The sequence below is a fragment of the Spermophilus citellus genome (genome assembly GCF_964194105.1).
Source record: "Spermophilus citellus genome assembly, chromosome: 18".
Lineage (NCBI taxonomy): Eukaryota > Metazoa > Chordata > Mammalia > Rodentia > Sciuridae > Spermophilus > Spermophilus citellus.
The window spans coordinates 7,687,434-7,715,350 of NC_138200.1; the positions used below are offsets into that span (position 1 = coordinate 7,687,434).

Consider the following 27,917-nt stretch of genomic DNA (forward strand, 5'->3'; position numbering starts at 1 on the left):
CTCCCAGCTCTTCCTGCCGGGTTTCCTTTTGCCTTTTCCTGTCCCCCACCCAGTGCCGGGAGCTGGGACATAGGCAAAGCCTTTTCAAAAGCAGAGGCATCGGGACCAAACGGCAGGTCCACAGACCCAGGCCCTCCGGGTGCTGCCGGACCTGTAAAAGGTGAGAGCCAGGGACCTAGGAGTTCCTCTGCGGCCATCTGTCCTCCTGGGCCTGGGATCCAGGGCCCCATTCCTCTCCTAGGTTCCCAACACCCGGTGCCTACCATTCAGCCTATTTGGGATTTGTGTCTTACCCACCTTCCCCTAGGGCCATGCTATCTGGTGAAAGGAAGGAGGGCGGAAGCCCCCGCTTTGGAAAGCTTCATCTCCCTGTGGGCCTGTGGATCAATTCCCCCCGGAAGCAGCTGGCCAAGCTGGGGCGGCGTTGGCCCAGTGCTGCCTCTGTCAAGTGAGTAGCCATGGAAGGGGGACACCTGCCCCTGCCCCATCTGCCTTCCTTCTGTCCCTGCTTTGGGCCCAGCTCCATGCATTGCTTCTTGAGAGGGACCCTGAGAGACCTGGCTTTGGTTTCAGTCCTGAATGGGCAAGGGAGCCTGGGGGATGAGAGCAGGAAGTTGGATACTGCCTTATCTGGGCCCATTGTGGGGAGAGGTGGGCTGAGGGCACTGGGATGGACCACACAGGCCCTGGGCTTGATTCACCTTCCTTCCTCATCTCCCTGATCACCTCCAGGAGTCGCCTTTATTTATTTATTTGAACTCTCTCTTTCCTCTGACCTCTTCCCACCACCCATATCGGTCGTCCCTGGGTTTCTGTCTTTTCTGTCCTTCTCTGCTCCTTTCCCTCTCTGGGTCTCTCTCTGGGTCTCTGTCTCTGTCTCTCTCTGTCTCTGTCTCTCTCTGTATTTGTATGCTTCCTTTTCCCCCCCTCGGCTGCCATCTCCGTGTTTGCTTGCTTTTATGGGTGACTCTCCTGCGTCTCTGTTCACGGGTGGCTCCCAGGTCATCGTCTTCCGACACGGGGAGCCGTAGCAGCGAGCCGCTGCCCCCGCCCCCGCCGCACGTGGAACTGCGGCGAGTGGGCGCAGTGAAAGCGGCGGGGGGAGCCTCGGGGAGCCGCGCCAAGCGCATCTCTCAGCTCTTCCGGGGTTCGGGGACCGGGACCACCGGATCTGGCGGCGCTGGAGGACCCGGGACTCCAGGGGGCGCGCAGCGCTGGGCCAGCGAGAAGAAGCTGCCAGAATTGGCAGCGGGCGTGGCCCCGGAACCTCCTTTGGCGTCCCGCGCCACTGCGCCCCCGGGAGTCCTAAAGATCTTTGGTGCGGGCTTGACGTCGGGTGCCAACTATAAGAGTGTGCTGGCCACGGCGCGCTCTACAGCGCGGGAGCTGGTGGCTGAAGCGCTGGAGCGCTATGGGCTGGCCAGCAGCCCCGGCAGCGGCCCTGGCGACAGCAGCGGCGTGGACGCCTTCGCGCTGTGCGACGCGCTGGGCCGACCAGCCACGGCCGGCATGGGCAGCGGCGAGTGGCAGGCGGAGCACCTGCGCGTGCTGGGCGACTCGGAGCGCCCACTGCTGGTGCAGGAGCTGTGGCGGGCGCGGCCCGGCTGGGCGCGGCGATTCGAGCTGCGCGGCCGCGAGGAGGCGCGCCGCCTGGAGCAGGAGGCCTTCGGGGCCGCGGACAGCGACGGTGAGCCAGCGCGCGGACCTGGGGGGCTGGACAGGGTTTGGGGCCGCCGGACAGGGTTTGGGACCGCCGGACAGGGTTTGGGACCCCCGGGGCCCACAGAGCCTAAGAGGAGCAGCCAGTAAAGGCCCGATTGGCGCGGGCTGTGGGCGTGGCTCTGGGGCAGCTCTGAGGGCGTGGGCGGGCCAAGCGAGGAGCGAGCTGTGAGGTGATTGGTGAAGGATCCGGTCGGGGCGGCCGGGGCGGGGACTTAGACTGGAAGAAGGCGGGGCTGCAGCATCTGAGCGCTGGGCGGGACCTGCTGTTTCCCAGCGCCTACAGAGTGGAGCTTGATTCCCGTGGGGCGTGGCCCTGCTGGTGGCAGTGGTTGGAGGTGTCCCAGAGTGTCTCTGGATGGAGTCAGGGCCCTTAGGAGGCATTCCAGGCTGCCTTGCAGGAGGCTGAATGTGTAGGTGGCCAAAGCAGTGGTAGCTCCCCAGCGGGGTGTCGATGGTTCTGGCAGCTCAGCAGCCTGTGGGAAGCGCCAGAGCCTCGCGAATTCCCAGGGATTCGGCCAGTGTTAGGGGGAAATCCAAGTTGGAGAGAACTAGGAGAGAACAGGCCAGGACAATGTGCTGGAGGCTGTGCAGAGCCGTGGGTGGGCCTGCGGGGCCAGGGCGGAGTCTGAGGAACTGAGTAGGCCTGAGCCTGAGGTGTTGGGCCTGGTGAGGTGTGGTGGCACCTGCTTGTGGGTCTGTGTGGCAGGAGGCAGCTCTGGGAACTAGGCTGAGGCGGTTCTCGAGGGTCAGGGCCTATGTGGGCAGAGCCTAGGAGGGAGAGGGACCAGTGCCTCTAGGTGGGGTGAAGACTGGCAGCGGGCCTTGGATCCTTAGCCTTAGGCTCCCTTAACTGCCAAGTGTAGGCGCAGGGGAAAGAAAGGGGATAGAGGAAGAGGTGTTCAGAGAGGCCAAGGACGGTTATATGGATCCTGAAGCAGGAGGCGACCTCAAAGGTGAAATAGCACATGCCACAGGAAACCTGGCATGCGTGCTGCCATGTGCACCAAGGGACAAGGCACTCAGGGAGTGATAGATGATCTCAGGTCTCTCTCCCTGGTCTTTCTACTCTCAGGCACTCTCTCCCCCCCCCTCCCACAGGCACCGGCGCCCCTTCGTGGCGGCCACAGAAGAATCGCTCCCGTGCAGCTTCTGGTGGGGCCGCACTGGCCAGTCCTGGTCCTGGGTCTGGATCTGGGGTCCCCGCTGGATCTGGGGGCAAGGAACGCTCGGAGAACTTGTCCTTACGGCGCAGTGTGTCAGAGCTGAGCCTGCAGGGTCGGAGGAGGCGGCAGCAGGAACGCAGGCAGCAGGCACTTAGCATGGCCCCAGGGGCAGCTGATACCCAAATAGTACCTGCAGACCCTGGGGATTTTGATCAGTTGACTCAGTGCCTCATCCAGGCCCCCAGCAATCGCCCCTACTTTCTACTGCTCCAGGGCTATCAGGATGCCCAGGTGAGCCTCGCCTCCCCAACCACCCAGAGCCCTATGTCCCCCCTGTCATTGGAGAGTGATAAACCTGTAGTTCTCAGAATTCCTCTGGTTGAGGTAGCCTCAGGTCCCCTGGTAGGCAAAAGCACAGCCAGGTTGTAGAGAGTGAGTGTGGAGGAGGCAGAGGGGAGATGGCTGACAAGATTACACTGGAGGCACAAACAGGGCATGGTCCTGTCACTGAAAGTGGAGGGCAAGCTGTGTCTTTTCAAAGGAGAGTCCACTGCAGGAAGGAGTACCCGTGCAGACATCATTTCTTGAGGGAGGGCGACAGGAGAGTGCATGTCCTGGGGCAGGGACGTCCTTGACTGGTGTCTGGGGTCTTGATCTAGAAAAGCCTGTATTTCTTTGGTGGGGGAGCGGATGAACCCATTTGTAAAAGGTGATGGTTTTCACTGGGACGTTTGACCACTGTGGATGCAGGCCGGGGGTGCTGGCACTTGTGTGCATTTACACATTTGGGTGACAGTGGAGAACTTGAGTGTATTTTCATCTGTGCATTGAACGTATCAGTGGGACTAGTACACATTCATTCATGCACACAGTCTTAGGTTTATTTTAGAAAGGTGACGCACTGCTTCCATTTCTATAGAATGGAGACAAGAGCACCTTTTTAAGAAGGGTTCTTTGGAATGCATCTGTTTGGGGAGTGGATGAAGTAGGAAGCTGTCTCCTTGCGGCAGGTGTTTGAAAGCATGATTACTAGAAGAGCCACTGTATGGAAATCTCTAGGAGGTGTCCCCTGTAGGGAGGGACATAGTAAGAACCTCTGTTGATGTTGTGGGGGTGTCTTTGGAGTCCTCCTTTGGAGTGGGGGAAAATAGAGGAGTCCACTGTTGGAGCAGGTTTCCTTGTCAAGGGACGGGAATAATGGAGAGAAGGCACTGTAGAAAGGGGTCACCTAGGAAATGCACCTTCGTGAGTCCTAGCTAATGGAAGAACATTGGTTTAAGGGGGTCTTTTAAAAGGTCTCATTCCTTTGGGATATTGAGAATGACTATTAGTAGAAGGAGAAACATCCGTAAGGCTCCATCACTGGAGTGGAATAAAGAACAAGTGGGGCCAGGGGTGTGGAAATGGAGGAAGGTTGGAGTGGTCCATTCTTTGAGGATGGAGGTAGGGGGTAGTCCATTTTAGTAGGGGTGATGGATGTCCTTGGAAGCACTCATTCCTTGGGCTGGATGTTTTGGTAGAGTCCAGTTTAGGTGGGGAAGAATTCATTCAGAATTGTTGGGAAAATGAGAGTCCATTGGTGATTGATCATCTCTGAATCATCTGTTCTTTGAGGGAGTGACAAAGTTGGGGCTTTCTTCTGTAAGTATAGAGTTGTGGGGATGTGCATCATGGTAGCATCTCCCATAGAAAGCTCTTTCAAAACGAAGTGGAGTGTTAGTCCTCTGGGTCCTGGTCGATCTTGGAAGTGTTCATTTATAGAGTAGGTGGGAAATGGGAGTATTGATGTTGGGATAGAGACTGTTTGGAAGCACCCATTGGGAAGGGAATTGGATTTGTTGTCTTTACTTTTTCTCTAGGACTTTGTGGTGTATGTCATGACAAGGGAGCAACACGTTTTTGGCAGAGGCGGGACCTCCTCATCCCGCTGCGGGTCCCCGGGCCCGTACGTGGACACTTTCCTCAATGCCCCTGACATACTGCCACGCCACTGCACAGTTCGTGCGGGCCCTGAGCCCCCAGCCATGGTGCGCCCTTCCCGTGGAGCTCCGGTTATGCACAACGGGTGTCTTCTGCTGAGAGAGGCCGAGCTGCACCCAGGTGACCTACTAGGGCTGGGCGAGCACTTCCTGTTCATGTACAAGGATCCCCGCACCGGGGGTTCTGGGCCGGCAAGACCCCCCTGGCTTCCTGCGCGTCCCGGGGCCACACCCCCAGGCCCCGGCTGGGCCTTCTCCTGCCGTTTGTGCGGCCGCGGTCTGCAAGAACGTGGGGAGGCGCTGGCCGCTTACCTGGACGGCCGGGAGCCGGTCCTGCGTTTCCGACCTCGCGAGGAGGAAGCACTGCTGGGCGAGATCGTGCGGACAGCGGCCTCTGGAGCGGGAGACCTGCCACCACTGGGGCCTGCCACGCTGCTGGCGCTATGCGTGCAGCACTCGGCCCGAGAGCTGGAGCTGGGCCACCTACCGCGCCTGCTGGGCCGCCTCGCCAGGCTCATCAAGGAGGCCGTCTGGGTGAGCACCCCCAACCGCCATCCAGCCCCACCTGCAGCCCGAGTCTACTCAGTTAGGGACAAGGGTGAGAAGAAAGTATGTTTCCCATGATGCCTCAGGAAGGGCTTGGGCGACTTAGTAAGTGGTACCACTCACTAAAGTTTTGGATTCGTAGAAGAGGAGATAGTGCCTACCTGTGGAGCTGTGGGATCCTGGAATAAGTCATTCTGGGAAATAGGGCGGGGCCGAGAATTTGAAGAGACCATTGTAAGAAGTTCGGTGGGCAGCCCACTGGGCTGGGACCTTGCAGCAGTTGCAAGAGAGACCATTATTGGAGGATAGGTTGGTTGGAACTACATATGGGAGCCCCAGAAAGAAATAGGTCAGAGTAGAAGAAAGGTTCCATCCTATTGAACTGGAGGCTTGTTAGAGGGAGGGTTTATGGAGTTCTTTAGGGTTAAGAAGAAACAGAATTTGAGCAGAAGAGGCCCCAAGGGCAACAGACCACTCATTCATCACCACCATCACCTCTTGTTACTTTTTAAAAAACATGTATTTTTTTAATTGTTGGTAGAACTTTATTTTTATTTATATATATGTGGGGCTGAGAATCAAACCCAGGGCCTCACACATGCCAGGCAAGTGCTCTGCCACTGAGCCACAATCCCAGCCCCTGCCTCTTGTTACCTTTTAAAAAGAGGGACTAGTGAGGAGGATCACAAGTTAGAGGACAACCTGGACAACTTAGTGAGACCCTGTCTCAAAAAATAAGTAACAAGGGCTGGAGAGGTAACTCCATGGCAGAATGCTTACCTGTGAGGCTTAGGGATTAGAGTACATCTGCAAAGTGGGGAGTCTCTGTCCTAAATAGGCTTCTAGAAAAACCAGGACATTAACTCAAGATACCCTCTCTCCTGACCCTCTCCCCTAATTCTGATCTCACTGTTCTGCAGGAAAAAATTAAGGAAATTGGAGACCGTCAGCCAGAGAAGTAAGAGAAATTCCAAGCACAAAGATCCAAAGGGATGCAAGAGTTGGGATTTGCATCTAGTTCTGCATTTATTCCATACATGTCTTAGTGCAAGTTTCTGTTCCTCCTTGGGACTCAACATTTCTGGCTGTGAAATGGGGCATGGGCTTGGTCCTCAACTTAGACCCAAATCTTGAGGTTTGGACTATTATGGGGGTTGAGCAGGGATCACAGGTTCCTTCCCCTTTCCTCAGCCACCCTGAGGGGATCCCCGAAGTGCCCCTGACTCCAGAGGCTGTATCTGTGGAGCTGCGGCCACTCATGCTGTGGATGGCCAACACCACTGAGCTGCTGAGCTTTGTGCAGGAGAAGGTGCTGGAAATGGAGAAGGAGGCCGACCAGGAGGGTGAGCTCTTACCCAAGCTTAGGCTTTTCTAAGCCCTTCTTCCTGAATCTGGGGCCCTGGGCTCCTGGCTGCCAGCCTGTGGTTCTCCCTCTCACCCTTAGGTCTATCCTCAGACCCACAGCTCTGCAATGACTTGGAATTATGTGACGAGGCCATGGCCCTCCTGGATGAGGTCATCATGTGTACCTTCCAGCAGTCTGTTTACTACCTCACCAAGGTTGGCTTTGCCCCTACTTCCAATTTGACAACATCATTTTCTGATAAAACTTCATTGTGTTGCTCTGATGTCATTTCCTGGTTGGCTTAAAATTTCCTTCTCCTATGACATCACTTCCCATCTCATTCCAGTTCTTTGTTGCTGTGACATCACTTCCTGCCTTTCTGGCTTCTCTTCCTGTCTGCAATTATTGCCTCTTGACAGTCTGGCTTCATTACCTGGTTGTATAACCATTACATTTTCTCAAGCTCCCCCCCTTTTTTTTTTTTTGGTCTACTGATAAATTATAGACAGATAGACAGATAGGCAGGGAGAGAGAAAGATAGTTCAAGTAGTGTTAGGTCCTGTCATTTAAACCAAAGATCTTTAATCGGATCTTATTTCCTGTGTTTGTTGATCTCACTTGCTGTAGCTCTGAACTCACTTCCACTTCTAATCTGGAGACCTTTTTCTCTCTCAGTGCTCTTCCTGCAGGGTCTGCCTCCCCCTAGCTCTGCCTCCCCCACCTCCTGCCATATCTTTGACCTTAATATTGCTTCTTGGACTTCTCAGGGATTTTGGTTTATGCTGGGACTGATTCCCTGTCTGTAAAAGGAGAAGGGAGTCTTTTGGGATAGGTAGCAGTTCCTTGAACAGCCATAACTATGAAGCCCTTTCCTCTGAGGCTTCACTTCCTGCACATTCTTGCAGAGGGTGTTTTATTTCTGTATCTGACCTCATTTCCGGTCCTTGGCCTGGTCTCACTTTCTGCCAGCTAATTGCCACCTGACTCCTACTTCCTAACTCTCCATTATTTTTCTTTCCTTCAGGAATTCTGGATAAAAGAAGGGGGCTCCTTTGTCCACTATTCTTTGTCCTTCTTGAGCTATCTACTGAGAACTACAAGTCCCAAAATGCATGAGAAGTGGTGTTAGAATAACCAAGAAACTTCTAGAAAGTCTTTCTTAAGACTTGACTTATTCCAGGTTTAATAAATGTTAGAAGCCCATCTGTGAAGTAGGGAATTTGCTTATGGAGTCCCTTCAGGTGTTGAATGCAGAGTGGGCTACAACTCCTAGAAGCCTTTAGAGCTGCCCATTATCTTCATGCTCTACCAACCTGAAGCTTCCAGGGAATGTGATCCAATCACTTCTTTTTGCCTGTTTCCTCAGACTCTTTATTCAACACTGCCTGCTCTCCTGGATAGCAACCCCTTCACAGCTGGTGCCGATCTGCCTGGGCCTGGTGCAGAGCTGGGGGCCATGCCTCCAGGGTTGAGACCTACACTGGGCGTGTTCCAGGCAGCCTTGGAATTGACCAGCCAGTGTGAGCTGCATCCAGATCTTGTGTCTCAGACTTTCGGCTACTTGTTTTTCTTCTCCAATGCATCCCTTCTCAACTCACTGATGGAACGAGGTGAGAGTTGGGTTGGGAGCCAGGAATGGGGAGGCTCCTATCCCAGACCCATATCAAGCTAGACACACAGCACAAGCCACACGTCTGGATATTCTAGAGAACAGAGACACAGACCAAGCTCAAGGACAGGAATGGTCTGGGAAGCAGGCCACAGTCCACCCACATTTACTCCCATAACCTTCCCTCCTAGGTCAAGGCCGACCTTTCTATCAGTGGTCCCGAGCTGTCCAAATCCGAACCAACCTAGATCTTGTCTTGGACTGGCTTCAGGGGGCTGGGCTAGGTGACATTGCCACTGAGTTCTTCCGGAAACTCTCCATTGCTGTGAACCTGCTCTGTGTGCCCCGCACCTCCCTGCTTAAGGTAATCCTTGAACCCCTAACCTCTAACTCTTCAACCCCTCTCAGCCACCCTGTATATTCAGCTCACCCTCAGAGCTCCTGGAGACCCCTTTTCATTCCAAGACTCTGCTTGGATAGCTGGCAGCCAGCACCAACAATAACCACATTTGACTGTGTCTGAATCCCAGTGGAACTTTTTAAAAATAGTTTGCAGGGTCCCTCCTCAGCCATGCTGAGTCAGGAAGTTTGGTATGAGACCAGGGAATGTGCTGGTTAAAATATCCACTGAACAAAACCTTAATTCCAGTCACTGTGTTTCACAATTCTAGTTTAATACTGACAGCTCTGAATGAAAATGGGTTATTATTAGACAGTTCTTCAGATGAAGAAACTGAGAATCATGTAGAACAGGTCACTTGATTTCATGTATTTATTTATTTTTCATGTATTTATTTTTTATCAAACACCGACAGTGCATTTAATAAGCCCCAGGCAGTGTTCCAAGTCACTTTCCAGTTTGTCACATTGCATCTTCATAACAACCCTACCCGGTTGTTTGACAGATAAGGAAACTGAGGCATAGTGATTTGTCAGAAGATCAGTAAGTAATCAAGCTGAGATCTTTGAACCCAGGCAATCTGGATAGAGTCTCTGATTTTAATCACACTGATGATTCTAATGCCAGCTAGGTCAAGTGCAAAATTTGCCAAACAGATACAAAAATAGCCACAATGGAAAAATTAACCCCTCTGTACACATTGCCAGCTTTAATGATACAAGTGAATAGCAGTCTTGTTCCCGACCTTCTTCCTGTATCTTTATTTATTCTGAAACAAATCATATTTTTTAAAGTTTCTGAGAGCAACACCCTTCCCTACCATCCCTTCAGTGACAAGCGGTCTTCACAGTGCCCAGGACACATGGCGTAGACTCCACTATGCACATCCACTCCACTTATGGAGGCCCTTCCATGTGCCATTTCTCAGCTCCCCCATAATGACCATAGACTTCTCACCTGGTCCTCCCACCAGGCTTCATGGAGCAGCCTACGAACTGACCACTCCACCCTGACACCTGCTCAGCTCCACCATCTGCTTAGCCACTACCAGCTGGGTCCTGGCCGCGGGCCACCACCGGCCTGGGACCCTCCCCCAGCAGAGCAGGATGCTGTGGACACAGGTGAGGAAAATGGGGATACAAACACTGGGGCTTTCAGCCTTTGGGCGTGGGGGTCCCTAGCCCCAGCGCTCTTCTGACCCAGGAGGCTGGTCCCAGTCCCCTTCTCACCAGCACTGGAGTTCAAGGTCCCAGCCCTTCTTTTCTCCCTCTGCAACCCCTCAGCCACCTCTCCTCGGAGTCTGTGCCCCTTAACCTTCAGGAGTCCCTAGGACTAAATTCCCAGCCTTCCTCGGGGATGTAGGAACCTGGCCACCCCCCTGCTGGTTGCCCACGTAACCATGGCCTTTGTAGTCTCAACTACAACTCCCACAGTGCTCCGGATCCCAGAGTCGCCTTTAAGCGGACCCTGCTCCTGCAGTTGCTGGGAGTTTTTCTTCGGGCGTAGTTCAGTCTCGGCTCTTCCTGGCACAGTCGCCTCACGCCCATTTTCAGACTCTAACCTATCTTCTTTGGCCTCAAAGGCGACATCTTCGAAAGCTTCTCCTCTCACCCGCCCCTCATCCTGCCCCTGGGCAGCTCACGCCTGCGCCTCACGGGCCCAGTGACAGACGACGCCCTGCACCGTGAACTGCGCAGGCTCCGTCGCCTCCTGTGGGATCTTGAGCAGCAGGAGTTGCCAGCCAATCACCGCCACGGACCTCCCGTAGCCTCGCCTCCCTGAAGACCAATAGCAAAGGAGCGCGCGAACCTTGAAAATTCATGGGCTTCTACTCACGGGAGACCGACTGAACGAAGAGTTTTCTGGGAGTTGTAGTTCCCGTCCCCGCGCGGAAAGCTGGGAGTTTGAATTTTGGGGTAGTAACAGGATGAGACTGGGGGGGGGGAGCGGGGGCGGGAAATGGGTTTGGGATGTTAGTGCCAAGGAGCAATAAATGTATCTGTGACTTTAGCAGTGCCTCTTATTATTAAGATTCGGGGCCTTAGAGATGGTGATTTTTAAGGCCTCGGGGCCCTCGCCGGGAGCGTTGGGCGCCTGCCTAGTCGGAGGAGGTATTTATAGCCGCGGCCTCAGCGTGCCCTCTTGCATGTAATCCAACCCAGGAGCACTGGGGCCTCCCACACACCTCAGAACATGGTCCGAAGTGTGCTCTGCGGGATATCAGGCCCTTGATCCTGCCACTGGGAACCAGCCGTCTCTCCCTCTCCCTTTGGACCCCCAAAGTCCAAAGTTGCTTTCTCGTTCTTACCTAGGAATCTGGGTCCCCTTACCCCACTCTGAACCCGTCTGACTTTTAAGCACACCACCGAACCACACCTCTATCTCGGTTCCTAGCACTTCCTCCCGCAGACCCCCAACTCACTCCTTAGACCAGGGGTCCGGCCCTCGGGCTTGAACTTTCCCCTTCCCTAAACCTGACTCCCGCTGCTGTGTCAGGGGAAAAAAAAAGCGACAGGTGGCACCTGCCGGCAGAGACGGGACACGACCACCTGCCACTGCTGCTCTTTCGGCGCCCCTCTCCCGGCACCTGCTCCCGTCTGTCTGCCTGCGGCTGTCCCGCCCGACCTCACAGCCTCAGGACGACGAGGAGGAGCGAGCCCAGGAACCCCGCCCCAGACTCTGTCAGCGCCTGTCCCCGCCCTTTCTCAGAGTCCCAGGCGTAGCTCGCGTCTCCTCCGCCCACTCCTTGGGCTTCCAGCACGCACCAGAAAGGGGGTTCCAAGGCGGTCCCAGGCTGGTGGGGTGGAGCCTGCAGTCTCCAACCCAGACCGCCAGACTCCACCCGCCTTAGGGCACAGCTGCTCCGAGCCCACCTGGTGAGAAGCCCCTGGGGTGGAGGGAAGGACTCTCCTTAACTCTTCTGTCACTTTTCTGGTCCCCATCCCTTCCTTACAGACCCTGGTGGCTGACATCCCGACCCATTCCCTTCTCAGGTGCAAGTTGCAGGCACTCTTTAATTTCCCAGAAACCTTTTAGGACCCCTTTCCCCTGGATATTGAATTCTAGTCCCCTCAAGAGTATTGTGTGCCAGCCCTTAACCTCCTTCCCCTTCAAGATTCAGGGGTCCAGGCCACTATCCCTTCTTCTCCTTCAAAGACCCAGGGGTCGAGTTTCCCAGTGCCCTCCTCCCTAGGACCCAGGTCCTCCCTCTACCAAGATCTAGGAGTTAGGGCCCCAGCCCCTCCTCCCTCAGACCCAGGAGTTAGGGCCCCAGCCCCTCCTCCCTCAGACTCAGGAGTCCAGGCCCCAGCCCCTCCTCCCTCAGACTCAGGAGTCCAGGCCCCAGCCCTCCTCCCTCTGACCTATGTGTCTGGGGCCCCAGCCCTTTTCCACATCCAGAAGTTAGGGCTACAGGCTGCTTCTATCCTTAACTACCTCAGAGCTTTTCTTAAGTCCACCCACAGGGTCAGCTTCCTGACCTCCACTTTGACCCTGCTCTCTCTCCAGTCCAGGTCCCCATCCCAGCCTTGGAAATGACCCTGGCAGCTTCCTCCCAGCGCTCCCAAATCATCCGCTCCAAGTTCCGATCTGGTGAGAGGCTTTTCCCTATGGGTTTGGGAAGGGGTCCTGGGCTCCTGGAAACGGGTCTACTCTGGGGTGGGAGAAGGTTGGAGGACCTGTGAGGCATGTATTTTCTGTGCAAAAGGTCACTCAGCATAAAGGTGTCCATCAAAGGGTCGAATTGAGGTAGGCCACTAATTGTGCAAATGGCTAGGTCAGCAAAGAGGAGTGGGCAGCTAGAGGTGGGTGTGCAGATCAGGCACTGCAAAGAACAAGGCTTCAACTGAAATGTATGCACAGCAGACATGCGCACACAGTGGGGACTTTGGAGGACAGGGTGGGAGTTTGGTGAGGGGACAATGAGCTATCGAGCCTTGAAAGTGTCAAAAGCTGTGTTTTAGATTCCAGGGTAGGTGCAAGATATGCAATGCGCAGAACTGGGGGTCAATTCCTGAGTAGGCAAAGGGCACCCAAGTGCAAATGAGTGTGGTTACATGGCTGGGTGTACAAAGACACTAATAACGGAAGAGCAAAAATGTGCAAAAAGGCACACATGTGCAAAGAGCAGAATTGTGCAATGGGACAGCCTTGCTCCAAAATTAGTGGCCATGTCCTTAGGGTGCAAATAAGAATGTCAATGTGGCTGGGTGGGTGCCAAGGCAGAGTGAGCCAAGGATGAAGTGTGTAGGTTACAAATACACGGAAGTGGCATATGTAGATCTAGAGCCCAGAGATGCGTTTCAAGGGTGGGTGTGCAGACTACGGGATGACTGTGGGAAGGACAAAAGGGGAGCCCAGAAAGTTGGCGCTGCAGAATGGGGTTCATGGATAAAAGGAGGTGAGGTGCAAACGGGCTGGGCTGCCAAGATGGCGATTTTCCTGGGGGTGGCGTGGGCACTGACTCGTGAGGGGCAGGTGGAACTGGGGTGGGGCTGCCTACTGCCTGCAGGCTGGCTGGCTCCTAGCCCTAGAGCAGCTCTGGCCCGAGGCACTGCACTGGCAGGGAGTAGGCGGGAGGCCCGGGAAAGGGAGCGGGCTGCCTGCCCACCCGCCTGCAGGGGTGTGTAAGGGGGCTGGGCACGCGTGTCCTGCCAACAACTGCAACTCCCACCCGCCTGCCAAGCCAGGCTCCCGGACACTCCCTTCCCGCCTTCCTCCTCCCACCTCCCTCCTCCTTCCACAGTCCTCCAGCTTCGGATCCACAGACGGAATCAGGACCCGAGTAAGTGTGGGCCCTGAGTGGGAGGGGATGGTGGCCCCGTTTCCCTGGGACATCCTGGAGTACAGCTATGCAAGGTCCCTCACTGGTTCCTGTAGCTTGGTTCCTATACCCCACCCAGGATACACTGAAATTCCATTCTGTCCTTTCCCAAGGATCCAGGAATCCAGGTCCTTGGTCATCCCACCCCTGGGAGCTCTGCTTCCTGCTCTCCAGTTTTCCCACCCCAACAGATGCATGATTCCAGATGCTCTTTGGAGGAGACAGGCTTCCCAGACTCCACTCCACATTCCGTACACATAAGAATGTCAGACTGTGGCTCTCAGCTTCTCCGTCTCCCCAAGAACCAGGAGTGTAGGCCCCCACCCCTGTCTCAGCAAAACCCCAGACATCTGTGATCCTCAGCTAACACACCCCTTGGTGACAGAGCTTGCTGCCTTCTTGAGAATGTGAAAATCTGGGCCCCTAGATCCAGGAGTCCAGGCATCCAGCTGCCAGGGCTTGTCCTCCCACAACCCAGGGAGGCTGGGTCCTCCTTTCCCACAGCTTTGCTCCTCCTTGCTGGCTAAATGCCTCCAGGCCACTCAGGTCTTTCACTCTTTCTCCAGCCTCAGATTCAGATCCGTGGATCTCAGCCTCAGGCCCAGCTCTGGCCCCAGCTTTGCCCTTGGTCCCTGCCTCTTTCCTCTTCAGCCCTGGCGTCTTGCTCCCTGAGACGGAATATTGTCCTTGGAGGTCCCCAAAGAAGGTGAGTCTTGACTAGAGTGAGAGGAAGTCCCTCTGAGTCTAGCCTTGGTCCTCCTTGCCACTGCCCCATCCTCTTTGGTGACTGCCAACCCCACTGTGCAGTGGGCTCTGGGGCAGAAAGGCAGGAACTGAGCTGAAGCATGGGACATCACACTTGCTGTTTTAGGAGTCTTCCAAGACCTCCCAACGCTGGAGCGAGTCCAAGCCAAGGGGAAACTTAACATACCACCAGTACATGCCCCCGGAGCCGAGACAAGGGTCCAGGGCAGACCCCCAAGTTGAGAGGTCAGCCCTGGGTCCCCAGGAGCCACCTCTGTGGGAAGGGACAAACTCACAGCAGCTACATCCTAGGTATGACCCTCATTTCTCTTCTCTGGGGACCCAGAATTCAGATCCCATTATCCTGTCTCAAATCCACTGCTCATGACAGGGTCCAGTCCGGAGCCCCTCCTCCCCCAGGACCCAACTCTCCAGCTCCCAGTCCTTCTCTTTTCAGACTCACACCCCCATTTCTTCCTCTCCCACGTACAGAAATCTAGCCCCATGTACTTGCTTCCTCAGAGACCCAGAATTCTGGGCTGTCACTTTCCTACATTTTCTAGAGCCCCTGTTTATGAGGACCTTAATATGCCTTTTCTCTCTCTGTCCCTTCTAAACTGTTCCTCCCTCACGACCATCGCCAGAATGAAGCCCACTCCCCTCACTCCCTTCCAACCAGGAGTCCCCAGCCCTTCTCCCCCTCCACACAAGTTGGAACTTCAGACTCTTAAACTGGAGGAGCTGACGGTGAGTTTGGGGGACAACTTTCCAGGTGTGTCCTTTCTTTCGGTGGGATTAACCGCAGCCTCTGCCCCAAGGAAATCCAGGAGTCTGGGTCCCCAGTTTCATCTTTTGGAGGGTTCCAGGTCTTTCCTATCTCGTTTCCCAAATGTCCTCCCCACTCCCGGCCTGCAGCCCGAGCACGCCCAGCACCGACTCTCCCCGCCCCCTCCCCAGGTCTCAGAGCTCCGGCAGCAGCTGCGCCTGCGGGGCCTCCCGGTGTCCGGGACCAAGTCGATGCTCCTGGAGCGCATGCGCGGCGGCGCCCCGCCCCGCGAGCGGCAGAAGCCGCGGCGGGAGGACGGTGCGGCGGGTGCTCCCTGGCCACGCCTCAGGCCCAAGGCCCTGGGAACCTCCCGGCGGCAGGGCACGGTGAGGGCGGCACTGTGAGAGTGTGGGCCAGTGACGAGAAGACAAAACAGATGGGGCGGAGGGTCGAAAACTCAGGAACCAATGAAGTTGTGGGGAGAGACTTGGCCCAGCAGAGAAAGCCCGGCGCAAGGGGGCGTGGCTAAGAGCAACTGGGGGAAGAATCTTCAGGGAGGAGGAGCCTATGAAAGGACAGGGGGCGAGGCCAAAGGCCTGGTCCAGGAGTGAAGGGCCGGACCTGGGGGTGGAGCCACGGATTGCGAGTGGGTGGGGTTGCGCGTGGTGGGCGTGGCTTAGGGAACTACCTCTTCGTGGTTGTAGACCAAGTCGAATCCGGTGTCTCACAAGCCACCTCCTCCACGAGCGGCCGAGAGTCTAGTGACCGCTCCGGCTCCGGCTCCGCCTCCTCCTCCTCCTCCTCCTCCGCCTCCGGCCACAGCCCTAACACCTTCCTCAGCGCCCCTGACGCTGGAGGAGGAGCTGCAGGAAGCCATCCGGAGGGCGCAGGTGAGAGGGTGCCCGGTCAAGTGGGCCTGGGATAGTGGGTCTCCGCCCAGGTCTGGGTGGGATGCCAGATTCACGCCGCGTTTGTTCGTCCACAGCTGCTTCCAAATCGGGGCATTGATGACATCCTGGAGGACCAGATCGAGCCTGATGGTAAGAGCCTAACTCCTAAGTTTGGGGGAGAAGGGGCCTGAGGTTCTACACTCCTGGGTCCGAGGAAAGAATGGGCTGAGGAACAGAACCGGATCCATGACTTCCTAAGCTCACACTCCATTCCTTCCCCCGCAGACCCGCTGCCCCCCATTCCTCTGGATTTTCCTGGCTCCTTCGACGTGCTGTCCCCCTCCCCGGACTCTGAAGGCCTCTCATCTGTCTTCTCCTCTTCACTCCCAACCCCCACGAACTCCCCATCCACCTCTCCCAGAGGCCCCACGGATTCTTTGGACTGGTTAGAGGCCCTGAGTGGGGGTCCTCCACTGGGCTCTGGCCCTCCAGCCCCCAGCATCTTCTCTGCTGACTTATCTGACTCCAGTGAAACCCGGCTCTGGGACCTGCTGGAGGACCCGTGGTGATGGGTTCTGGAGTTTTTCAGGGACCCAGAACTGGTAGGGGTGAAGATGGCAAAGAGACTCCTGGAGGGGAAATGGAACAACTAGTAGAGCCCCTCCCACCACAGACACCCAATCCTAATCTGGCCCCTAACTGCTGCTGACATGCCGAATGCCTGGACTTTGCCTTCCTATGGGCCTTACCCCCTCTATGGTTGTGTGGTTGGGGATGGAGGTTCATTTGCTGCTGCCCAAGGCAAACAAGCTGCTTTCTGCTTCCTTTTGAGACCTCATGGATGTTCTTAATGCCCGTTTCCTCACATATACATACAGATGGATGCCTGTTGTGTGGCGAACCTGAAGGGAGATATGCTGTTGGATGCAGGAAAGGGGCAGGGAAGGGTAGGGAGGGACAAGAGGGTAGCCAGACCCCTGGGTTCCAGTTGGATCAGAAGTGTTGTGTCTGAAGTCAGCTTCTGTTGGAGGCACAGAGACAAGATGTCCACACCAGTGATTTGTTTAAGAAATGCTTTCCAGGAGAGATACTGAGGGACTGGAGAAAGACAGACTAGAGGAAGAAAAGGAGCCAGAGTGTGCCCTCAGGTGAAGTCTCAGCTTCAGCCTCTTCCCCTGGGGAGTTCTGGAGCATACATTCAGCTACAGACTTTTCCACCTTGGGGTGCGTGGAACCAGGCCTTTGAATCTCCCTGTCTGGGCTTTCTATTGCTAAAACCATAAAGCAGTAACAATCTGAAATCACTCACGATTTCATGGATTCACTGGACTCCATGGGATATTCCTTCAACTCTGCATGATTATAGCCAGGGCTATAGTCGTCTTGGGGCCCAGCTGGGCAGGGGGCACCTAAGATGGCACTCTCTGGTGCCTTGACAGAGGTAGCCAGAAGGGCCATGGGGACTTCGGGACTCTCATTCACCATGGAGCATCAGCATTCTCCCTTTCCATGGAGTAGCTTGGGACTCTGAAAGAGCAAGCATTCCAAGGGGAGATTGCAGAATATTCCAGTCTCTTGAAACAGGTACAATTTCACTCTACTACATTAATGACAGGTACAATCTCACATCTGCTACGTTAAAGGAAGTCAGGTCAGTTCAGGCTGAATATGGTGGGGGGCTAGACAGGGATATCAGGGGTATGGCCATAGGGAGCCATATTTGGAGACCTGTCACTGCACCATCTCCAGTAGTCATGGGACAGGGGTCACAGGAGGGAGTAAGGAAGGGAAGACTTTCCCAGGTACTTTCAGCCCAAAGGCAGTCCTGGGAAGAGAGCCATGGGGTATGCCTCCAGCAGGAGTATGTTAAAATATAGTTTATTATTTCAGAGGTGGTGAGGCAACAGGTGAAAACTGCATCACCATTCATTCAAAAGACAGTTTGTTATAGTCCCATGTCCCAAAAGAAAGGGACACTGGACACCATGCAGGACCCCAGGGGATGCCTAGAGCTGGTCTAGAGAGCAGGAGAGGAGGGGACAACAGACAAGAGCCTTCACTGTGAATTCCCCGGGAGCAAAGGAAGGGCAAGGTACTCAGGCTTAGGATTGGCCAGTTTGAATCATTTCAGTGGACTTTGGGGCATAAAGGCTGTAAGCAAAAATAACCAACTGGGGACAGACCTCGATGGATTAATGATGCTTTTATTAAGCCACAGAGGAATGAATTTTGGAGGAGAAAATGGCAGCATGCTACAACAGGGGTCTGAGTTTTATAGGGTTCAGCAGACACAGGTCAGGGGTGAGTTGGTTTGGCAGGCTCATTTAGAGGAGGACAGGAGGGCAGGTAGGGCAGTTCCTGGGGCCTATTGTACTGGGGTCCTTTTGTGTTCTCCCCATTTTCCCTTCCTGCCTTCTTTCCAGTTGAGGCTCAGGATTCTAAATGACAAAGGATCCAATTTACCACAGCCATCTCTCTGCACTCTCAGCAGGAAGGCAGGTGAGGGGACAGCTGCAGATAGGGGACCTGCCCCGGGGCCTATACTCCATGTCCTTCAGAGGCTGTCCTGAGTTGCCAGGGACCTAGCCCTGGGGTGGTGGGCAGGTGGGTATAAGAGTCCCTTAAAGGAGGTGGGGGGACATGGGTTCTGGGTTGGCTGGTTGCTTAGGGAAGGTGCTAACAGGGGTGTCTTTTACTATCTAGCAATTGGTGGCCCTAGGAGGGATGGTTGCTCCAGGGTCACCAAGGCCCCAGAGTCACAGCAGCTGAAAATAAAAAAGGCACAATTAAGGGCTGGGGGTTGGGCGTGGAGAGATGGTAAGAGTCTGAGAGGACCTGGGCGAGCCACCAATAGTTCTTTCCACTGCAAGGGGAAAGAACAGCAGATCAGGGACATGTGATATGGCTTGGAGCCACTGACTTCCCTAATGTCTGTACCTACAGCCCAGGGTGGACAAGTGTTCATTAGACTACCACAAATGGGACCTGATGTGCGGGACATGCCAACCCATAGCAAACAGCTTTAGTAGCTGCTGATCTGTTCCAGACCGTCCATGTGCAAGAGCTCTGGGGGCATCAGGGATCCGCGATGAAGGGAAGGGAATAGACATGTGGACTTGGCCTGGGCAGAGGCACTTTTCCATGTCTCCAAGCCAGATAGCATTCGTCATCTTCCCTTTGCAGAGATTGCTGAAGATAGAGGAGGGGTGAGATGGGCCCTGGGCCCACAAATGGGAGGAACTGCCAAGGGATTTGACTGGAGAGCCCACAGCCTTTGCTTTTAGAGTGGGAAACAGCACGTCAGCCTCCCCTATGGCGAAGCTCATGGACCTGCAGAGAGCCTCCTGCAGTCTCATGCACAGGGCGCTGTCCAGGTGGTTGTGGTGGAGGGGACCGTGTGGCTGTGGCCCCCAGAAAAGACAGCCTGGAGAGATGAGGCATTTTTACTGAGCCTTGAAGGATGGGGAGTTGGGCGGAGGAACCACCTGGGGACAGCATCTTTGCTGAAGGAAGAGAGCGGGTCAAGTCCTGCAGGTGCGTGGGCCTCTGGCCACTGGGGGCAGGTGGAGAAATCAGGGTGGCTGGCTCAGCTGGCGATGTGGGCAGGCAGCCCTAGGAAGACCAGGAAGGGGCATGACAGGGCTTCCTGTCTTTCTCTGGAGTCTTTGGACTGTATCCCTTTTCATATCAATCTGTCCCCATCTGTGTCTGACTGCTGAGGTCCCTCACTGTCCCATTCTGTCCTATACTTATTCTCTCCATAGCTCTTGTGTCTCTGGTCTGTCCTCTGCCTGTTCCCTGCTGTGGTCTCTGTCTTTGCTCCCTCCTGCCCTTTATCCTGCCCCATCCGTGGCCTCCTTCTGTCTCTGCCTTCTTAAGTGGAGGGCACCCAGCTTGGCCAGCTCTCACTTCCCACCCACAGCCCCCATCTCGCCTGCATCTAGAGGAGGGCAGGCTCGCACTGAGAGTACACTGGGGCCTCCTGGGAGTACACAGGATGACCGAGGGATTCTCCAGAAGGTGGAGTGGGCTTGAGTCCAGCACTCCCTGCCACCACCCGTGATCCCACGTTTCAGTCCCTTCCTCTGGCCCTGAGGAGAGCCAGGGCTGGACCTGTGGGATGTCCATGGGGAGTCCTGTCGCAATGGACAAAAGGTGCGACTTATGCAGTCAAGGGGGAGAAATAAAGAAAGTCCACACACTTCTGCCCTTTTCAGTGCTTTACTCACTCAAATCACTCAATACAATTTCACTCTGTAGGTTCTTAATCAAGAAAATGATAATCCTTAATGCTGGGCACTGCAATAGACATAGTCAATTCACAGCAATCAATTCTAGATTAGTTCTAAGCACTGCAAACAAACTTAATCATGACAGGCTCAGGACAGACATTCCCTCTGTGTGCTAAGTTCAGGTATCAGATCAGAAGTCCCAGGCCTTAGGCTTTAAGTCCAGCAGATGCCCACCACTCAGACCGCAGTGATCAGGTCAGGAACCAAGGCCGGCTTCTCCTGGGTGGAGCTGACGGGCAGCTGGGGAGGCAGTCCTAGGGAGAAGTTGTGGCTCTCACCAGGGTCAAGATGTGGCTGTAGGGTTTGAAAGCGGTGAGGACCGTGCAGAGGATCAGGGAACAATGCCAAGTGATGGGATGTCAGTCCAGGTCCTCATCAGGAGTGATGTGCATCCAGCTGTGTGCATCAGTGTTGGCTGGCTGAATGTCTGTTCATTTGCTCTATTATTTATACTAAATTTGGGGGCTTTTGACCCCCCCCTTTCAATCCTCATCAGCTATCACCGGGTTTCTCAGTGACATCATTTACCCAGGGGTTAAAACATCTGGCCTGGTGGTCCCTACTCTGATTTTTTCACCTTTCCCTGCCAGAGGCTTCACTCCGAGTTTGTCAGGGTGGGGAGAGGTGACTTGTTTGTGCCTCAGGGCCCTACTGGAGGGCTCCCTTAGGTGTGCCTGGTGAGACTGCAGGTTTCAAGCTGGAGTTTTAAAATGGAGTTGCTTAGGTTCAGCCCTCAGGCCATCCTCACAAACACCAAGCAACATCTTCTGCCACACTCCTGCCACCCCCTGATCTCAACAGAAGGTGGGTGTTTCTGTCTGGAGCTTGTAAAGGAACAAGAATGTGTTTGCCAAATTACCAGAATTACCAACTTAACTTACACTTCCCAAGAGGATGCGTCCACATGGACTGTAAGACTGGAGAGAAATACCTTCTCCTTTCCTCTTTCTTCTCTCTCCTTTTCTCCCTCTCCTCTCTGTGTTGCCAAACACACGCCTCTCCATTTCTTCTGTCCACAGACTCCTGTTCAGTGTTTTATATCCACCTTATTTCTTCTCTCCACTCCCCTAGTGGGAACCCCTCCACAGCTCCCCACTCCACCAGAAGCCTGGGGATAAGGGCCTGGGAGCCAAGGCAGGGAGGGGACAAGCGGCTGAACCTTGGGAGGAGAATCGAATGGGAGCCATGCCCCCTGCATGCCCTAGAGGGTCAGCCCCTCTCCTCCCTGGGTCAGAAAAGTTACCATCCAATCTTGGGCTCTTAGTTGGGGACCTCAGACAAATCATTTCTTCTCTGTGACCTCATAGTACCGCTTCCAGGTATTTCCCCAAGAGAAATGAAAACATGTCTACATAATGTATGCAAATGTTGATAATATTATTGATGATAGCCCTGAATTGAAAACATCAGCAGCGTCTGTCCACCAAATATCATGTGAGACACCAGCGGCAGTGGCATTGTTCCAGGAATATTACTTGGTGGTGAAAAGAGAGCTCACAGCTAATACACTCCAGAGCACAGGCAAATCTGGGAGATGGGATGCAGAAGGGAAAGAGTCAAACAAAAGAACCTAAACATTGAATGAGTCTTTACATGAAGTTCTAGAAAGGACAAAGCTGGAATGGCAGAAGCAGATCCGTGGTTGCCTCCGGCTGGGAGTTGGGAGACTGCCTGGGAGCACTGATACTCTTCAGGGTGATGGAACGTGTCTGTGTCTTGATTGAGGTGCTGGTTACACAGTGGCCGCTGGGGCGGGTGAGTCTTTACTCAGCAGCTTTTCTGGGACTTAATTCACATAGTAGACATTTCAGCCATTGAAAGTGTACACTCCGTTGCTCTGGGTATACTCAGGGTTGCTCATCCATCACCATAATCAATTTTAGAATGTGTCATCACCCCAAAAAGAAACCCAAGACCTTCAGCCATTACTCAGCTCCAGGCAGCCATTAATCTTATTTTCTGTCTATGGATTTGTCTCTGGGGATTTCATATAAATGGAATCACAGGTCAGCACCAGGAATTTACTTGACATCCTTCACATTAGCTTGGAATAAACCAGCTCCATTCTGGCTTGATGAGTCGCTTATATCTTGACCACTATATAAGCCCCCTCCCTCTGTCCCAAGTCTTGGGGATCTACTGGTCTTGCCGCTGCACTTGACCGTACTTCTCTCAGTAATTACCCAATATATGGCTCTGTGCTGGATCTGCCTGGCTTCCTCCCATCTCATGGTTCCATGCCTCAGTTCTTTTACATTGGACTTTCCTGGATCACCTGGTTCAGTGACCATTCAAGCTGTATAACGTCCAGCTAGTGATATGCGGTCCATATTCTGTCAACCATGATGGGCACCAATGGTGAGCTGCAGCCCACGATCATCAGGGTAAACAACTGACAGCTGCAGGATACCCCTTGCTAAGCTGGGAGGCTAGGTAGGTTAAGTGTGTTAAAAGCACTTTGGATTTTAAAATTTTTCAACTTATGATGGGTAAATTCTTAGGACTATGAAATTTTTAAGTTTGGCCAACACTTGTCTCCACACTTGTATGACAAAGTTTGGCCCAAAGTGGTCTCCATACTTCCTGAAGTACCACCTCACTTTTGGTGCCTAAGACCTCACTTTTGGTACTGGCTTGTCATAACTTAACCTAAGAGGATGTCCCTGTAACCAATCATAGCAGCTGAATCTCCAACCAATCAGAGGCTGAAAGCTGCCAGAACATGCCCATATAAGGCAATGTGACTGCAGCCAATCAGGTTGTTCTTGTCTGGCCCTTTCTCTTCTCTGGCTATACATGTAATCTGTACAGGTGGGTTGGGGGGAGCATAGAATTCTGCTCCATTCCAGAACTTTTTTCTTGCCCAAGCAAACTTTTTAAAGTTTAACTGGTCCCAGTTTTCGTTTTTTTTTTTCTTCTTCTTCTTTTTTTTTTTGGTGGGGGAGGCGGTGCGATACTGGGAATTGAACTGAAGGAGCACTCGACCACTGAGCCACATCCCCAGCCCTATTCTGTAGTTTTTTATTTAGAGGCAGGGTCTCACTGAGTTGCTTAGCTCCTCACTTTTGCTAAGGCTGGGATTGAACTCGCGATCCTCCTGCATCAGCCTCTTGAGCTGCTGGAGTTACAGGCGGGTGCCTGGCTTGCTTTCCCTCCTTCCCTTCCTCCCTCCCTCTCTCCCTCCCTCCCCAGAGCCTCACACATGCTAGGCTGAGGTACCCCAACCCCAGTTTGTTTTAACGGGATGTAAGCCTGTTGTTAGTCAAGGAGCATCTGTTCTTCTTCATCACCTTCTCTTGGAACGAAGTCCCTGGCCCACATATAGCCCCGTGCTTCCATTAGGTGACGCCTCGGAGACCTTAGGTAAATGGCCCATGGTGGATGTTTGACTCCAACTGAGGTCATTCATTGGTTGTCTCTTTCAGGAAGGTGAACTTGTGGCAGATACTAAGGACTCTGGGGGACCCTGAAAGAACCCTTTGCTCCCCCTCATTACCAGCCTGGTTCCCTATCGCCTCACAGTGGGGATATCACAGTATTCTCACTGGTCTCTCTGCCATCTTGTCCCTTGTACCCTTTCTCCACACAGCTGGCAGTTCAGCTCCACTGCACCCCTGCCTCTAGGCCACTTTTCCTTGCCCAGTAAGTGTTCCCTACCTATCTGTGGGTGGTCTGGAAGAAGTACCTTAAGATTTATAAAATCGTTGCAAAATTTGTCCTTTGACCCAGGCTTGAAATGGGGTTTAGTCTACCCCTAAGATGTATTTAGAAGTTCCTACTATATCCAAATAATAACTCTTTGAGGACCCTACCCCCTCAGAATTGCCATGGCTGTGTTCATAATGTGGCTAAATAATTTTTATTTTAATAAGTAAATGGTACTCTTTGATCATCTATGTGGTCATTACAGATGTATCCGAGAAAGAAGAGTCTTATGGGGTCTTCATGGCCGGGTGTGTTACACACTTACTGTAAAAACGAGTGGAATCCCTCCAGTTCACTCAGCCATGCTGGTCTCCAGGATCTCAGCCTCACTCAGCCTTGGTGGTAGGGAGTCAGAGTTGCAGAGGTGGGGTGTCTGCTCTCGATGCACACCAGCCGCTCGCCGGTATGGTGCTTTTGTGCAAACTGAGAAGGCTCCTCTTCTGGATGGACTAACTAGGAATAAAGGGAGCTGTTTGGGAGCATACAGTCCCAGGGACACAGCCTGGTGAGTAGACCATAGCACTACTTAAGTCCCACTTGCCCCTTTGACCAGATGTTTTGTGCAGTGAACAATCTGTGTGACAGCTCAGGGCATCCCTGTTGTTTACTCTATAGCCATTCCCCATTTCTTTCTTGGCAATGACACCCCAGGTCTCTGCAGATTGCCATGTCCTTCTCAAGAGCTTGTTAGCTCCTCAGCTGCAGGATCTGAGGCTGAACACACTGTTGTATTACCATTAGATTGGCCTCATAATGGGCCACATATGCATGTGACACAAATCTTGCCCAAAAGATTGAGGAGTAAGTTGCTGGCAGGCTTAGGAACATACTATGGTTTTAACATGATTTTGAGGGTGTCCCCTAAGTTTTCATGACTTGGGAGGATGGTCCTCTGATGATGTGAGAGGTGGTGCACCTTTAAGAGGTGGAGCCTAGTGGGAGGTCCTTAGGTCATTAGAAGCACTGACCCCGCAAAGGATTGATGGAGTTCTTAGGGGACCTGGAGTGAGTTCTTGCAAAAAAAGGTTATTACAGAGAGAACAATATGGCACTCCCCCTGTTCTGGCTTCCTGTCTGGCCTATGATTGCTGCTTCTCACCTGCCCCTCTGTCCCTGTGGTGCCATCTGCCATCAGATCTTCACTAGACCTCTATCAAGTTATCCAGCCTCAGGTATTTCTTTATGGTAATGGAAAATGAACTCAGAGAGAGTTCCCTCCCTCTTCAAAAGGGACCCATGATGAGCTCTTTTATTTGGGGGCGGGCTGTAGTACCAGGGATTGAACTCAGGGCCACTGAACCACATCCCAGCCCTGTTTTGCATTTTATTTAGAGACAGGGTCTCACTGAGTTGCTTATTTTTTGCTGAGGCTGGCTTTGAACTCGTGATCCTCCTGCCACAGCCTCTCGAGCTGCTGGTATTTCAGGTGGGCGCCACTGTGCCCAGCATGATCTCTTTTTGCTGTCTCTGGATGAGGTTGTTTGTGTGACACCCATATATATGGCAGGTTTTTTTGGGGGGAGAGGTGCAGCATGAGGCAACTGGGCTAAGAAGAGACAGTGACAGCTGAGGTCACCGACAGTGCTGTTGAGCTGACAGTTAACCAGCACTGGGCTGTGTCCCTCTGGACAATTTTGCCAGACTACAGATATGTTCTTTGGACACATTCGTTGGGAAATCCCTCGCAGCCCAAGGCATCCTCACTCAAGGGGAAAGGGTCCTGTGCTTGTAACATTGTGTTCCTTTTGCCTTGGAACTGATCTTGGGGGAGCCAGAAGAGGAGAAGGGTCAGGCTGGCCACGAGGGGCTAGCCTTAGTGCTTGAGTAACGGGGACAGGTCTGCAGCGATCCCCGTCCACTCTGGCAGGAAGGCTGCCTCTGGCTTGAAGACTTTGAGGAAGGGCGAGTCTGGGAGGGTGTAGTTGGCCAGGTAGATGGTCTCTCCGCCGGCCAGGTAGGCGGCCCAGATCCCAAAGGTCCCGATGGTCATGATGGTGTGGTTGCACTGTGTGAGCAGCGCAAAGTCCTTAGCGGGGGAGCCCTCAATGCCGTTGCCGGCGAACACCACGTCGCCACGGGAGGCATCGATGTTCTGCCGGCACCAGGCCATGCCGTTGCTGGTGACCACGAAGACGGGGGACCTGAAGCGCTCTCGGAACCGCTGCATGGCCTGTTCCAGGTAGCCCCTGTCGGCCAGCACGCCCTTCCACACCTGCGGCATGACACGCACGTAGTCCCCCCGGCGCACGTGCACCCCCACGAAGGTGCTGGGCCGGCTCCCGTTCACCCGCAGACCCCTGAGGAACTGCTGGGCCTCCTCGCGCACGTGCTCGTGCAGGCTGAACTCCTGCAAGATCTCCTGGCGCAGGTGGTGGTAGAAGGTCCAGGAGCAGGGGTAGCCCGTGAGGCGGACGTAGCGCCCCGGGATGTGGCGGTACTGCTCCTCCATCCAGTCGTTGAGGTGGTAGTTCCGCCACGGGACGCTGCGGGCCGTGGCGCTGGGCAGGACGGGCAGCGTGATCCTGAAGATGGGGGCCAGCGTGCTGTGCATCTGCGCAGGGACGTAGGCGGGCCGCCCATTGAGCTTGGCCAGGGCGTACAGCGTGGCGTACTGGCCCATCTGGTTCCCCAGGCGGCCTACTGCGTTGATGGTCCACATGCCCTGGAGCTGCTGGGCTGTGGGCCTCTCTCTTGCGGGTTGCGGCGCTGGTGTCCGCACCTCCCCTGGGGGTTGAAGCCTCGCCAGTCGCTGCTGGAGGTGAAAGATGGCAGAAGCCACGAAGACAAAGAGGACAACGTGTGCCATGGGAAAGGAGAAGGGCCCCGGGGTGCTGGCCATAGCTGTAGGAAAGGGAAAGCGGCACGTTAGCTCCTGATGCAGGCGCGAGAGTGTGGCTGCGCAGCCGGGGGCACAGGCACTGTGGGGGGCTGTGTGGCTTTAGGCTGTGTTCGTGACCCGAGTGCACAGCGGGGCAAGTGCAGGCAGGTGTGTCTGTCCGGTGTGTGCGTGTGATGGTTTGGATATGAGGGGTCCCCACAAGGCTCCTGTGTCGATGCGGGAAGTGAAAGGACTAATTACCAGAGCTGCAGCCTAATCAGCGGATTAATCTAGGGATGGGTTAATAACTGGACTGGATCACTGCCTGGTGACTGTAGGCAGATGGAGCATGACTAAAGGAAGTGGGTCACTAGGGACATGACTTGGGATTATATATTTTGGCCCTGACTCAGCCTCCTGTCCCTCTCTGCTTCCTACCAGCTTTCTTGGCTAGGCCCCTCTGCCATGATGCTCTGCCTCCCTCAGGCCCAGAATGATAGAGTCGCCTCACCACAAACTGAACCTCTGAAACCATAAGCCAAATTAACTTTTCCTCATCTTTTTTTTTGTTTTGGGGGGGGGGCGGGGCATACTAGGGAGTGAACTCAGGGGCACTCGACTGCAGAGTCATATCCCCAGCCCTATTTTGTATTTTATTTAGAATCAGGGTCCTATTGAGTTGCTTAGCACTTCACTTTTGCTGAGGCTGGCTTTGACTCGTGATCTCCCTACCTCAGCCTCCTGAGCCGCTGGGATTACAGGTGTGTACCACCATGCCTGGCAAACCTTTCCTCTTCTAAGTTCTCCTTTTCAGGTATTTTGGTGATGAAAACCTAACATAATGTGTTTGGGCAGGTGTGTGTACACATGCATTTATCCATGGATGTGTGTATACAGTTGGATATCATGCATTGCATATATGTGCTTATGGGTATCTGTACATTGTGTACACATACAGGTGTGTGTGAAATTCTGTGTATATGAAGAAACGCAAGTACATTGCAGGGCATAGATGTACATCTACTGTGTATGTACGTGGGTGAGTGTGCATACAGGTGTGTGTAGTGTATAGGTGGTCATGAACGTGGCACAAGTGGATGAGGGTGTGTATGTATG

The 27,917-nt window shown here is 54.0% G+C and overlaps 3 protein-coding genes across 13 annotated transcripts in view; 2 read left to right on the forward strand and 1 right to left on the reverse strand.

Annotated features, from left to right (window-relative positions):
* The first annotated feature begins 15 nt into the window (after positions 1–15).
* On the forward strand, positions 16–10,768 carry RASIP1 (Ras interacting protein 1). Of its 2 annotated transcripts, none has more exons than XM_081275208.1 (12): positions 16–160; positions 308–448; positions 1,002–1,687; positions 2,821–3,176; positions 4,745–5,398; positions 6,331–6,368; positions 6,602–6,753; positions 6,867–6,970; positions 8,122–8,365; positions 8,556–8,728; positions 9,738–9,885; positions 10,347–10,767. In XM_081275208.1, exons 2-12 carry the CDS (start codon positions 312–314, stop codon positions 10,544–10,546), a joined length of 2,892 nt encoding a protein of 963 aa, XP_081131334.1. In that variant the 5' UTR covers positions 16–160; positions 308–311; the 3' UTR covers positions 10,547–10,767. The 2 variants fall into 2 exon arrangements, with proteins under 2 accessions (XP_081131334.1, XP_081131335.1); XM_081275209.1 differs by having other exon boundaries at positions 17–160; positions 6,855–6,970; positions 10,347–10,768.
* A 670-nt stretch (positions 10,769–11,438) lies between these two features.
* On the forward strand, positions 11,439–16,810 carry MAMSTR (MEF2 activating motif and SAP domain containing transcriptional regulator). Of its 2 annotated transcripts, XM_081275239.1 has the most exons (10): positions 11,473–11,640; positions 12,272–12,355; positions 13,509–13,547; positions 14,153–14,292; positions 14,458–14,642; positions 14,975–15,077; positions 15,288–15,482; positions 15,801–15,986; positions 16,082–16,136; positions 16,272–16,810. In XM_081275239.1, the coding sequence occupies exons 2-10, from the start codon at positions 12,298–12,300 to the stop codon at positions 16,553–16,555; spliced, it is 1,245 nt and encodes a 414-aa protein (XP_081131365.1). In that variant the 5' UTR covers positions 11,473–11,640; positions 12,272–12,297; the 3' UTR covers positions 16,556–16,810. The 2 variants fall into 2 exon arrangements, with proteins under 2 accessions (XP_081131366.1, XP_081131365.1); XM_081275240.1 differs by lacking the exon at positions 15,288–15,482 and having other exon boundaries at positions 11,439–11,640.
* Positions 16,811–25,178: 8,368 nt separating this feature from the next.
* Positions 25,179–27,917, reverse strand: part of FUT2 (fucosyltransferase 2 (H blood group)) — a gene marked incomplete at its 5' end in the record, with an annotated part of 49,697 nt that continues 46,958 nt past the window's right edge. For 3 of the 9 annotated variants that reach the window (XM_081275213.1, XM_081275216.1, XM_081275214.1), the window contains one exon: positions 25,185–26,824. In XM_081275213.1, the coding sequence (XP_081131339.1) occupies positions 25,797–26,824 (1,028 nt within the window). In that variant the 3' untranslated portion in view covers positions 25,185–25,796. Of the gene's footprint in view, positions 26,825–27,917 lie in introns of all 9 variants that reach the window. The other 6 variants (XM_081275211.1, XM_081275210.1, XM_081275212.1 and 3 more) reach the window with 4 other exon arrangements.

What these genes read in the sequence shown, in the direction of transcription:
- RASIP1 (XM_081275209.1), top strand. Translation starts at nt 312, where the DNA reads ATGCTATCTGGTGAAAGGAAGGAGGGCGGAAGCCCCCGCTTTGGAAAG. An exon ending in CTGTTTACTACCTCACCAAG is followed by an intron (nt 6,971 to 8,121) that starts GTTGGCTTTGCC and finishes CTGTTTCCTCAG; the next exon opens with ACTCTTTATTCAACACTGCC. An exon ending in CAACTCACTGATGGAACGAG is followed by an intron (nt 8,366 to 8,555) that starts GTGAGAGTTGGG and finishes CTTCCCTCCTAG; the next exon opens with GTCAAGGCCGACCTTTCTAT.
- MAMSTR (XM_081275239.1), top strand. Translation starts at nt 12,298, where the DNA reads ATGACCCTGGCAGCTTCCTCCCAGCGCTCCCAAATCATCCGCTCCAAG. An exon ending in CCTCCCGGCGGCAGGGCACG is followed by an intron (nt 15,483 to 15,800) that starts GTGAGGGCGGCA and finishes TCGTGGTTGTAG; the next exon opens with ACCAAGTCGAATCCGGTGTC. An exon ending in AAGCCATCCGGAGGGCGCAG is followed by an intron (nt 15,987 to 16,081) that starts GTGAGAGGGTGC and finishes GTTCGTCCACAG; the next exon opens with CTGCTTCCAAATCGGGGCAT.